The sequence below is a fragment of the Chiloscyllium plagiosum genome, chromosome 20 (assembly GCF_004010195.1).
Source record: "Chiloscyllium plagiosum isolate BGI_BamShark_2017 chromosome 20, ASM401019v2, whole genome shotgun sequence".
Taxonomy (NCBI): Eukaryota; Metazoa; Chordata; class Chondrichthyes; order Orectolobiformes; family Hemiscylliidae; genus Chiloscyllium; species Chiloscyllium plagiosum.
This window is the reverse complement of record NC_057729.1, coordinates 12,251,925-12,265,023: the sequence shown is the minus strand read 5'-3', so window position 1 is coordinate 12,265,023 and position 13,099 is coordinate 12,251,925. Positions and strand designations below refer to the sequence as shown.

At 37.9% G+C, this 13,099-nt stretch overlaps 1 protein-coding gene across 1 annotated transcript in view; it reads right to left on the bottom strand.

Moving 5' to 3' along the window:
• ctnnbl1 (catenin, beta like 1) overlaps window positions 1-13,099 on the bottom strand; it is a 192,568-nt gene that overhangs the window by 118,169 nt on the left and 61,300 nt on the right. Inside the window, exons 6-8 of the mRNA XM_043710185.1 lie at window positions 12,594-12,687; window positions 5,944-6,035; window positions 1,654-1,726 (exon numbers count right to left, since the gene is read on the bottom strand). Coding sequence (XP_043566120.1) covers window positions 1,654-1,726; window positions 5,944-6,035; window positions 12,594-12,687 — 259 coding nt within the window. The remainder of the gene's footprint in view (window positions 1-1,653; window positions 1,727-5,943; window positions 6,036-12,593; window positions 12,688-13,099) is intronic.

Sequence of the window (13,099 nt, the reverse complement as noted above, 5' to 3'; positions counted from 1 at the left end):
TGCAGGGGAAGGTGCCGGGAGTGGAGGTTGGGTTGGTGGGGGTTGTGGACCTGACGAGGGAGTCACGGAGGGAGTGGTCTTTTCGGAATGCTGATAGGGGAGGGGAGGGAAATATATCCTTAGTGGTGGGGTCCGTTTGGAGGTGGCGGAAATGACGATGGATGATACGATGTAACCATATCGGAACTAAACAAACAGTTCTTCCTAGCCATATCGGAGACCTGCAAAGGACCTTTACTGTTCTTCATCCACAGAAGAATCCATACACTAAACAAACAGTTCTTCCTAGCCATATCGGACTATCATCCTCACCTTGACCTCCTTCCACCTATCGCATTTCCAACGCCCCTCCCCCAAGTCCCTCCTCCCTACCTTTTATCTTAGCCTGCTGGACACACTTTCCTCATTCCTGAAAAAGGGTTCATGCCCGAAACGTCGATTCTCCTGTTTCTTGGTTGCTGCCTGACCTGCTGTGCTTTCCAGGAACACATTTTCAGCTCTGATCTCCAGCATCTGCAGACCTCACTTTCTCCTGGTTATGAATTGAGTATAGCTACAATTTCCAGTTCACTTTTCATAACCTTACTCAAAGGTGATGGCAAAGGTTAAGACTCAAGAGCCAACTTTCACCTCATTTATCATATTAATCCTACCAATGCCTCTTTAACAAAAAGGAGGCAGATCTCCAGTCTAAATCCTTCATTAGATCGAAAGCTGCTCATCTTCAAGCCTGATCCATTCCTTTGCATGACTACTCAACAGTGGAGGAACCGATGTTGGAAAGGTAAAACAAAGTCCATTGTGGCAATGAAGATGTGAGTTACCATATTTTAGTATTTTTTGGTGAAAATGGCACCGCAGTAATGCATTATGCAGCAAAAAACGTGAAAACAGAAAAACGGCCTGGACCAGCCACCTGGTGCATCTGTTAAACATCCTAGATATCTCAGATCCTCCTCATCTCTGGGTACAGGCAAAAGCAGTTGAGTGAGGTCAACCACCTGGACCCTTCCTTTGCTATAATCACATTTTTAACAAAGTGTAAAGTGTGAAGTGTGACCAAACGAGATGTAAGCATGATCTATGGCAATGGGAATGGGCAAAACATCATGTAACAGGGAGCAGAAACTACATGTAGGTGGTCCTTGGATGGTGGTCAGTTTTTGGACGCATTTGAAAATAGCATCAGCCAAAATGTGTACCAATCTCTATCTAGAAATACACAGCTGACTGATATTCACCTGAGGAGCGAAAGGTGGAGGTAATTTTAAACTTTGTCAGTTGCAAGCCATCTTCACGATTATTAAGCCAAAAACCACTGGGAAACAGAGCAATGACAGCATGTGATTCTGATGACTATCTGCAAGCACAGATCCGAAAAAATAACTCTCAATCGGCGCCAGGATTCCTACTACACATATTATTTAAATGTAACACAGATGATGCTCCAGTTTATCAAGCAACATTAAATGAAAGCTAGTCCTTGAGAAACACTGACAGCAGAATCATAAACAGACTAACAGATGCAAAGATAAAGCGACCAGATGGACAGAATCATTATGGGGTTTGGATGAGGAAAATATTCACAATCTGTTCATTTTTACCAATTTCATGTTCTTCAATCTCAAAAATAATCACAGAAAATAAACCCACCGTCATTATTCTGGAGTAAAATGGCGAGAATTTCACTACAGTAAAGCTTGTTGGCATCAAAAGGTATCTTGGCCTGTTTTAAAAATAGAACTGGTTACAACATGTCAGAACACTGCAAGAATTACAACATCAAATTATCATATGCAACTGAGCACAGATTCTAAAAAACATCAATCTGAAAATCCCCACGGTGTGGAAAGATGGAGTCTGCACCAATCCGCTGAAGAGCATTCCACCCAGATTCAGCTTCCTCACCCTATCCTATAACCTTGTACTCACCATGGCTAATCCAGCTAACCTGTACATCTTTGGACTGCAGAAGGAATCTGGAGCACCTAGGGAAACCATGCAGACACGGGGTGTATTGCAAACACCATACAACCACCCAAACCTGGAATTGAAATCAGATCACTGGTGCTGTGAGGCAGCAGAGCTAACAACTGGAGCACCATGCCATCTTAATTGATACTAGGATTCCAACTGTGCACATTTAAAAGTTCAAATACAAACAGCCTTCTCTCTCTCTATTGTTAGATGCCAATTTAACCCAAATAATTGGATGGTTTTGATCTTTTCTTTGAAAAAGTCAAATACCTAAAGATTTCCGCAGAGTGGCATTCTGGACTCAGTATAACAGCAAGATTTAAATCAAATTGCATGAAATTAAGAACATCTCAGTTCAAATTGCAATGGGAGTGGACAGCAAAGGCAAATCTAAAAGCTTAACAGTTGAAGAGCAAAAGGAAAACAGATTTTAAGAAGATTTGTAGCACAGGTTGAGGTTCTGGATGTAGGTTTGCTTGCTGAGCTGGAAGGTTCATTTCCAGACGTTTCGTCACCCTACCAGGTAACATCTTCAGTGGGCCTCCTGGCGAAGCACTGCTGATAATTCCTGCTTTCTTTTTATATGCTTGGCATTCTTTGGGTCGGTGATGTAATTTCCTGTGCTGATGTCACTTCCGGTTCTTTTTCTCAGGGGGTGGTACATTGGGTCTAACCCGATGTGTTTGTTGGTAGAGTTCCAGTTGGAATGCCATGCTTCTAGGAATTCTCGTGCATGTCTCTGTTTGGCTTGTCCGAGGATGAATGTGTTGTCCCAGTCAAAGTGGTGTCCTTCCTTATCTGTATGTAAGGATACTAGTGAGAGAGGGTCACACTGTTTTGTGGCTAGTTGATGTTCATGTATCCTGGTGGCTTGTTTTCTACATGAGTATTTACAGCATTTTCTGCTTTTATTTTAGATTTCAAGCTTCTGCCTTACTTTGCTCTTGTAATCGCAATAGGAACCTAACAATTTTCAGTGCAACTTGGAAAAGATGCCTGCAAAACATTTCATAAATGTACAGATCAATGAGTTATGTAACTTTTTCTTCTAACAGAAACTGAACCTCATGTTTAACCACTTTACTATCCTTCTGAAGTCTGCACAAGGTTTTACAGATCATAAACCTACTTTTATTCCGACATGCACAAATTAGTAGACAATGTAAATATTTGTTGCATATCAGTTAATACTAAAATGGCCAATTCAAAGGGCTTGCTTGTTAGTTTTTATACAGTCTGGCTATAGCAGTTACCAAGCAGCATTTATGATGTTTTGAAAAAGAATTATCTTTAGAAAATAGCACTGCTGGATAACATGTTCCACAGATATTGTTTTCATTTTTTGCCTTCAGTTTGTGAGCTGCTTTCCGTTCCCTGATAAGTAAAGGACCGACTTCTGTCTTTGAACAGTCACACAAGGTGACATACCTTTGGAATTGCTCTCCCTCAACTCTAGGGAAATATTCATCAACGTGAATAATTATAGACAATCACCCAAAATGTGTTACTTAAAGGGATCAATGTATTTCCTTCAGCTCTTTATTAAAACTTGATTCTTATTTAATAACTTTACAAATCACTGACCAAATTATGAATATAGGTCAATGTCAAATCATCTTTCACTTTGCTACTTAAATTAAGTGAAAACAAACCAGAAGTAGGAAACAACAGTTGACTTAAGAAAATAAATTATGCTTTTTGCAAGAAGGAAGAAATATGTTCATGACATGTTGACTATTTTACTACGATACAAAATGAAAAGCGTTGATTATTTAAGTACGGGTGACTGCTATATCCGTGGAATCGGTTTCGTGGTTTGCCATGGCCTAAAAAATTATATGGAACATTCCAGAACCAAGAACCAGAAAGCTGCCAGGGAAGTAAATTTCCCATTTAAATGAATGGGTTTGCTACTATCTGTGGTTTCGGGCATCTGCAGTAGGTCTTGAAATACAGCCCCTGTGGATTTGGGGGGGGGGAACTAATGTACCTAAAGCATTTGTGAAAAGGGTTTACTGCTAAATACTGGAGATGGCAGGAAACAGACATCTGTTTATTTGCAGAATTCAGCATTACATATTATCACAAAAAGTCTAGTTTCATTCTTTAACTGATAGCTACCTTAATAAATTGGTTGCAGAGAAAGTTTCTAATCTCATCTTCAGATGAGTAAAGAGTATTTCCCCAGACAGATCAAAATTTTGTTAATTTAATGGGAAAAAATGGCTTAAGACCAATACAAAATGTCAAAAAATGATTACCCACCAACATTCTCAGATCAGTGGAAAACTAAAAAGTGGATACATGGATATTACTGAAAAGAAAAACCACAAAGTGACAATGCCAAGGTCATATCTGACAAAAGTTTTCAAAAACTTGATGCCCATCAGTTGAACAATGATGTTGGTTTGGACATCTCATTGCTTCTCATAGATAAACTTTTTAAGCAACGTATAAATGCCTAAAAGGCAGAGTCAGGCTTTGATAATTTAGAAATACAACCACTGTTTCATACAGAAATACATCATCATGGCCTTTAACTGATTGTGAACAAGATTGAAAACTTCAATTTGGAAGTACCCTAATCCATGTCGCATATGGATCGGCCCAGTCTTAGCTGGAGTAAAATTCTGAAAAAGAAACACGCTTTTGGATCAGACCTCCTAAGCCTTCAAAAATCCGGGTGAAGTAATCATCACCAGCAGTGTTAGAGGCAATAAGGAGACTTCAGTGATTGCACAGTAGTTGGAGGATCAATGATCACCATCTTTCACAAGTGGATAAGGAATACAGATGTCAGAACAGCAGAGGAATTCCAGGCAAAGCAAATGAGGATAAGACAATCACATTAGATCTGAACTGGTCTAATAATAATAGACACATTAACCCCAGGAATGCCCAGGGAACAGTTAACATGTGTTTCAGATGTGATTAAGAATATAGTGATGTGTCCAAAGTGTAACAACAGGGATTCTGAAGTAACACATGACATGGAAAGTTCCTAAAGTGATGAGATTGATCAGTCTAAGGGACTTTGTGCTGTTCACAAGGAGCTTTCAGACCAGTGATAAGTGTACTGGATGAGACTTCATTTAAATGTGGCATACTGGACAGTGGTTATACTTCAACAGAAGGTGGAATATGTTAGTTAAAAAAAACTATTTAGAATCACTCAGTTATAAGGATCAAAGTATAGGTAGAGAAATGAAAATACGACTGGTTTCAGGTTTGGGAACAACAAAATACTGAGCTCACTGAATAAGTGGTGATTCCATGCAGATTAATAAGAGTAAGCAGCTTCCTTAACATGGGGAAGTGATGGCCTAGTGGTATTATTGCCACGTTATTAATTAAGAGACCCAGTACATGTTCTGGGGATCCATGTTAGAATGCTTCCATGGCAAATGGTGGAATTTAAAATGTGCGTGGGATGTTGTTCGGAGGGTTGGTGCAAGATTCAATGGAGGAAGCAGACATGTTAGTGTTGCATTGCATGAATAAATCTCTCATTAAGACAACTGGATTGACAGTGAAAGGGTGTTGGAAGATGGCAGCGTGGTTAACTATGACTAAAGCTGAAGACAGGAGGATTTGTTAAGAAGGATTTGAGGAGAACACTTACTGTTACCAGTCTCATGCAATTTGTGAATTCGATGCACAGGGTTTCAGGGTAGATTTGTGAGATTCATACATGGAGTCAAAGGAAAGGATGGAACAGATTTGGGAAGTGACAAGAGCTTTGGAGAAGAAAGGAAGATTGGGCAGGAGGGTCAAAGGTTTTTAGTGAGAACAGGATGTGGTGATGACAACAGATTTAGAAGTGACAGAGATTCAAAGAGACAGAGAGAGCATGATTCAAAGAGAGACAACAATTCAAAGAAGAGAGAACACTGAGAAAGACAACTGTTAACACAATTGGTTAAAATGAGGGGAAGGAAGGGAAATTGGGTTCTAATCAAGTACTACCTTTATCCGCTTCAGCATCCACTGCAAAAGACCTTGCTGAGCTGCTTCAGTACACATTTCAGGACGAAATTCTGCTAAGTTCTCAATAATAGCTGAAAGAGAAAGAGAAGGCATAGTGAATGCATAATTCAGAAGTAAATTAAAACCGACAACAAACCTTTTGCTGACCTACTGCAAATAGCTGAGCTCTTGGGGAAATGAGTCTACAGCTTTCATGCAGAACATTGAAATGATGCATTCCTCCACTCTTTGTTTATTAAGTTGAAATTAATCATTTAAGTCAATCTTATTTTTAAACAAATGCATTTTAAAACATTACTTGCCAATACTTGAATAGTGATGGAAATGTGTTGCTGGAAAAGCGCAGCAGGTCAGGCAGCATCTAGGGAACAGGAGAATCGACGTTTCGGGCATTAGCCCTTCTTCAGGAATGCCCGAAACGTCGGGCTAATGCCCGAAACGTCGATTCTCCTGTTCCCTAGATGCTGCCTGACCTGCTGCGCTTTTCCAGCAACACATTTCCATCTCTGATCTCCAGCATCTGCAGACCTCACTTTCTCCTCAATACTTGAATAGTGTCCACTTTTTTATAGCAAATCCAGGAAACCTCCAGATGAGGGTTCTGTTGATCAGAAGCAATTTCTTCACAAATCTACGGTTTTACTGTCATATCAACATGACAGCTGACAACGACCCAAGTTTAACATCCATCAAATATAAGAGAATCAAAAATTCTATAAACCTAAATCTGGTGATTGAACTGTATTTCAATTCCTAGCCACCTCCCTGTTCCTAAATTAAAAATTATTGCTTTTCACCAATAGGAGGTGCAGTAACAGGATTGCAGGGTACAAGCAGGAAGAGGTGAGGGAGCCCTGTAACACAACCTTGGAATCAAAAATATGTAAATACCTTATTCTGTCTGTCTTGATTCAAGCTTCAGAAATTTCAAACCTAAATCACTGTATTGCATCCTTCCTTTGATTCAAACATGTATCTGCATTATCCTTGAAAAAGGTGTAATGGGTTCTGTCATAACTATTTCCTATAGCAAAAGAACCATATTCAATGGGTCAGCTTCAATAAACATTCTCCAAACCTTCAGCTTCACTGACTCTCTACCAAGAGAAAGTAGTTTTGTTCAAAACAAAATCTTGATGGATGATGATAGATTAAGACCATTTACTCAATATCCTGTTAGCCAGATGGATCACACAGAATGAGCATTCAGAGTTCAAGCTTTTCCTTACGATTCTATTTTATCATCCCTGGTGAATTTAAAAAAAAACTGACTCATCCTCAACTGAAGTATTAGGTCCAGTTGTTGATGCCTTAATTTAGGAAAAGATGTGAAGATATTAGAGGCAGTACAGAAAGGTTTAATAGAAGGGATCCATGGATATGGAATTTGAGATATATAAATTGAATAAGATGGGGATGCTTTCCTCAGAGAAGGTTGAGAGGAGATTTTGTATAGGTATTCAATATCATTTGCAGTTTGGACAGAATAGATCGGACAAAACTATTCCCACTCACGGAAGGATCAAAAACGAGAGGGCATAGATTTGAGGTAATTGGCAAAAACAGCAATGGAAACAATGAGGAAGGACTGGTTCTCACAGCAAACAGTTAAGATTTGGAATGTACTCCAAGGGTGTGGTGAAGGCAGGATCAATTGAGGTATTCAGAGGGAATTGGATTATTTGAAGAACAAGGAAGTGCATGTTTACATGGAAACAGCACTGGGTGAATTTCTCACTGGAAGAGTCAGCTCAAAAAGATGGGCTGAATGTATTCCTTCTGTGCTGTAACAATTCTGAGATCATGATATCAAGCACACAGAATCAAGTTCTTTCCACAAAGGGGCATCCAAAACATGTATAGCCTCACACAAATTTACTAAAATCTCAGCCTTGTTGTTCTCTGTGTTCTATTAAAAACTCAAAGTGCCACTGGTCTATCTAATGACTTCATAAGCACGTATGAAATTGGTCGCTTCATGACGTCTAAAGGCCAAAAATGAATAACTTTTAACAATTTCATGCTCACCCATCCTTGATTATTCCATGTAGGTGCCTTCTTTCACCTTTGTTAATCTCTGTTCAGACTTTCATGGATTTATGTATTTGAACCCTAATATCTCTTCGTTCTACCATATACTTTGACATCTTTCTACTAAGTTCCGCCATTCTTCAACATTTCTTTTCTTGAACCACTCACCTGAATGCTTTTTATAAACAATCCAAAGACATCTTAAAAAATACAATCTAAACATCTACATAAATTAAATGCTCCTCCTAATATTCACAATCTTTATACTTCACATTAAACTATATCTGCTATCTTCATCTCGATGTTGTTAAACTCCATTTCTAACAGAATATTTTATTTTTGCAAACCTTTGCTTTTCTGTTAACAATACATTTTCATTCATGCCCAAATCCAAACTAACCATATTTAAAGCAAAGATTTGGTCAGCGCTGTCCCTAGACTACAATATTCCAAACCATTCTCCAATCTGGGCAATACTCACTAATCATAGCCCATTCTTTCCTGCCCCTCAACTAAATCTTGTTGTAAGTACGTTTGCAAAATACTTCAAATTTCTTTTCAAAATCCAGATATGCAGCACACTTCATCCCCGAGCAGTTTTATCCTGATCTAGATTTTTTTTCTCAACATGCTTTTATACTCGCCAGGCCGTGTGTCTGGTCTATTTCTCAAACCTCCATAAACATTTAATTGTTTATCTTTAGCATCAAAAACATCACCATCACTCTCACATCACAGTAATAAGCTTTAAAAAAAACTCAAGAACCAACATCACAAATATCCAAGCCAAGCTATTTGGATCAATTTAATGTATTATAAGAGAGTGTGCGATATAGAATCCACGCTTCATTCCCTGTGCTAAATGTGCACACAGATGGGCTTGCATCTGTGCAGATTGACAGGGAAGGACTGGCACATAAGAAATTATTTTAATTAGGCAAGTTTTAGGCTATTGATTTTTCATTAATGCACTATGCGCTTATGACATAGAAAGCTGGCAAAATGCAAAGAATGATCCAGTCTTACAGCTGTGTAAAGAAAGAAATTAATTTTAGCAATAAACTAGAGATATCAAATTTAAACATTGGTGACGAGCAGAATATCATTAAATATATTCCCTATTTTGAATGTCTGAATTGTAGACACTGTAGTGTCTATAGTTCTATACTTTCTTCTTACATCTGTCTCCAAAAGTAAATCAGTCTGGAAGCACTTTTGAATTTTACAAACTTTTACAAGTCCATGTATCTAACATAGATGGTGAAAGTTAGAATAGAATTAACGTATTGCAACTTCTCATCTACACAATTAACAGAGATTGTGCAAACAAGTAATGAATATGTTGAGTGGACCAAAATTATTAAAAAAGTGTTCTTGGCTTTTCCTGTACAAAACTGGCAATACTCTTCTCCATAAATAAGAGATTTGAGTTATGCCTAACATTTACCTGCTGAACACTGACATATATGTTTATTTACTGAATCACAAGGATGCATAAATGTATTGTTTATTAAAAGCCTTTTAAATGTATTATTAACACATTGTTGTGAGTAACTGAACACAATTCACCAAGAAACCAGACAAGGTCAGATTCATGTTCTCAATATAAAACATGAATGACAAAATATAAAATATATATAATTAATGTTAATTTGGAAGACTCGCGTGAAAAATAATTTGTTATTCTTCAGTATAAAGGCTATATAGCTTCCACATTTACTATCCATAAAAAAACTTCCAAAAATCTATAAACCAAATGAAAGCAAGATACATAATGTTAAGAACATCACACAGCATAATATGCTGCAATTGCTGCAAGTTTAATGCATAAAACATTTTACCCATAATTCTTACCACCTGGTTACAATTACAAATTACCCACAAGTCTACATTTTGTTCTCACTTTTTTCTCAGTCAATGCAATCTTTCAAGATGTTCAAGGAAATCAAAAACCTTATATATTTCACATTATCATGGTTAAACTTCAATTGTCCATTAATGATTTGATTAAACTATTTACTGAAGGCTTCAACCTTTTCCAAAAGCCTGGTAATGAATTTGAATGTTTTGCCCAGAGTTCTGATTTTGATTACATCAGCAGTCTAAGCATGAGCAATGTATCTAATTTCTTAGGATGCATCAGTACCATCCAGTCAATTATATTGATGGAATATTTTGTTTATTTCAATTAACTTTGAAAAGGCAAGGTAGGACAAAGAATACTGCTTAAAGATTGAGGGCCTCTAGCATCTCAATAACCACATTTGGAAACAGACACGTTAAGACAAGATAAGTGACTGTGAAACATGGGTGTCAGGAGGTTACAAACATTGAGTGATTTATTGAAAGAAGAGGAATCAGCAATCAAAAGTGCGGCAGATGTAGAGCAAAGGATAGGAAGAGAAAACATAAAATGGCAAAGGCACAAGTGGAAGATGGTCACATTTTCCCCTACAACCCTCATTCTAAATGCAGTCTGCAGCTGACAGCAGTTCCCTTCTTCATTATGTTGTACCACACCACCCAGCATACGAAGGGAAAGAAATACAGAAATGGGTGAAAACGGATAAAGAGACAAACGGACATGTTGAAGGAAAGAAAGTGACAGACAAAAGAGAGAGACGGGAATATGAAGATATCAAACAGGTGAAAGACTTACTTCAAACAAACAACAAAAGATTGGCTAAATGATAAGTTACAAGTGGATTTTCAAAGTCTTGTTTGCAAAGTATTTGCTTTTTTGAAATTTCTAACAGTTGCTACTTTCAGCCTGAATTGCTTTCATTACAAATGCTGCAAGGGCAGGCTTCTCACACTTCATTGAAATGAGGCCAAAGAAGGTAAAGCATTTTGATGTAAAGTATTAAGAGTGAAATAAATTTAAAAAGTAATAGAAGTGCGCAAACAGCTGAACTGGTGTCACAGACAATTAGCATCCCCAGGTTGTATCCCCATTAGTATTCCCACTGGTGAGTTCATTTTATAATACAACTGGGTCTTCTATCCTAAAAGATTAACTGGGCTTGACAAGCACATTGCTTTGCTTCTTTCCTGATATAAGCCACAGCAACATAAAACAAGTAAAAATACTCGGTAGCACACTTCCGATTGAAACTAATGGGATTTTAGAAAAACCAATTAAATCCACAGATTGACTGGTTCCTCCTGATTGGTTCTCGTTTTCACTGGCAGTGATTTTGCACTGACTTCTTGAGCATCAACTCAATGGAGCAGTCATGACCAAAAATCTTAGAATTATCTGCTGCACAGGGTCCACAATTTCAAATCATTGCTTGGTCAGTGCCGAGTTTATGAATTATTGGCTCAAGAACTGAAAGCTCACTAAATGTAATGAAGGATTTTAAAGCTGCAGTATCACCACAATTAGGAATTCACTTACATTATGGTCAGATCAGGTGATACATGTTTTTACAACTTTCATTTATACAGCAGCGTGAACAAAGTAAAACGCTTGCAAAGTATTTCACAATTTGAGTGTCAAATATGGGAATATTAGAATGGTGTGCACATACACAGTCTACTATAGAATAACAGCAGATATTGAATAGCAAAGAAATAACATTCTGAAGAAAAAAAAAGTCATATCAGCCTCGAAATGTCAACTCTGTTCCTCTCCCTCCACAGATACTGCTAGACAGGTTGAGGTGCTCCAGCATTTTCTTCAATAGTCCACCTTGATTTGAAATTTCGACCTGACCAGCCTGCACACATGCCACAAGTCACTTCCCAATCCCATAAGGAGCCCTTGCCATCTTGCTATTCCAGCCTTCCTCTGATTCTCATACATTTTTAAGGACATGCTCTCCTCAATTGCTGCTAGTCTCAAACTTGAATCAAGACAGCTAATAAATCAGTGACAAATTGAGCAAATTAATGAAGCAACAAATGGTAGTAGGGGCTATCTTCACAGAAAACAGTGAGAAATAGGGACAAAAAAAGTTAGAAAACAGAGATTGCAAAATTGTTTGGGAACCATAAAAACAGACACACCGACAACAGTTACACATGAGAACACAGTGTGGGAATGAAACAGAGATCAAATCGAGATGATCAGCGTTTTCCTTATATTTCTATAAACACCAAAAAAAATTTACCATTGCTGAACGAACAAACCTACAAACTAAATGCATCCAAATTTAAGACACAGTTCCTTAAGGGGTTTAAGGGAAATGCTTAAGGGTTAGAAAAAGTGTGTTGGATAAAATACAAATTTCTGCTCTGATATACTTCCACTGTTATTGTCAAGAAACTAGGTGGCAACGTAAAAGGAATGTTTTAGAACTGACGTTCAGTAATCTTATAATTGAGAAAGCATTTCCATACAATTTTGTAAATATTGGCTGCACTTTAAACGCTCAAGATAAAAGGCATAGCCATTTCCACAAGAAATTAATGCTTCAGATTTGCTGATTAGTTCATCTGTGTAACTGAAATTCATCTTCTCTAGAATTATTTTCTGTGTGCTTTTGATTTAAAGTAGGAAAAGCACACAACTGAAATCTAACTTCAGGAAAATCAGATGACTCCTTCGTATTGTATTCATTTCAAGAGGCTTCACAGGGGAAAGTATAACTTACCTAATGTGTTGTGAACACCATCTGCCTCCTCTTTCACAGTCTCATCTAATCGTTCCAGGTTCTGGACTAGGAGTGCTACCACTTGTCCTTCCAACTAAATTAAAACAAAAACAGACAACATTATAACAAGCCACTTCAGCATGATTACTAATCCTTTTAAAATTGAATGAGTAATATATTACAAATTGTATACATATTTGCTAATAGACATAAGACCATAAGACATAGGAGCGGAAGTAAGGCCATTCGGCCCATCGAGTCCACTCCGCCATTCAATCATGGCTGATGGGCATTTCAACTCCACTTACCCGCATTCTCCCCGTAGCCCTTAATTCCTTGTGACATCAAGAATTTATCAATTTCTGCCTTGAAGACATTTAGCGTTGCAGCCTCCACTCTGTGGCAATGAATTCCACAGGCCCACCACTCTCTGGCTGAAGAAATGTCTCCGCATTTCTGTTCTGAATTTACCCCCTCTAATTCTAAGGCTATGTCCACGGGTCCTA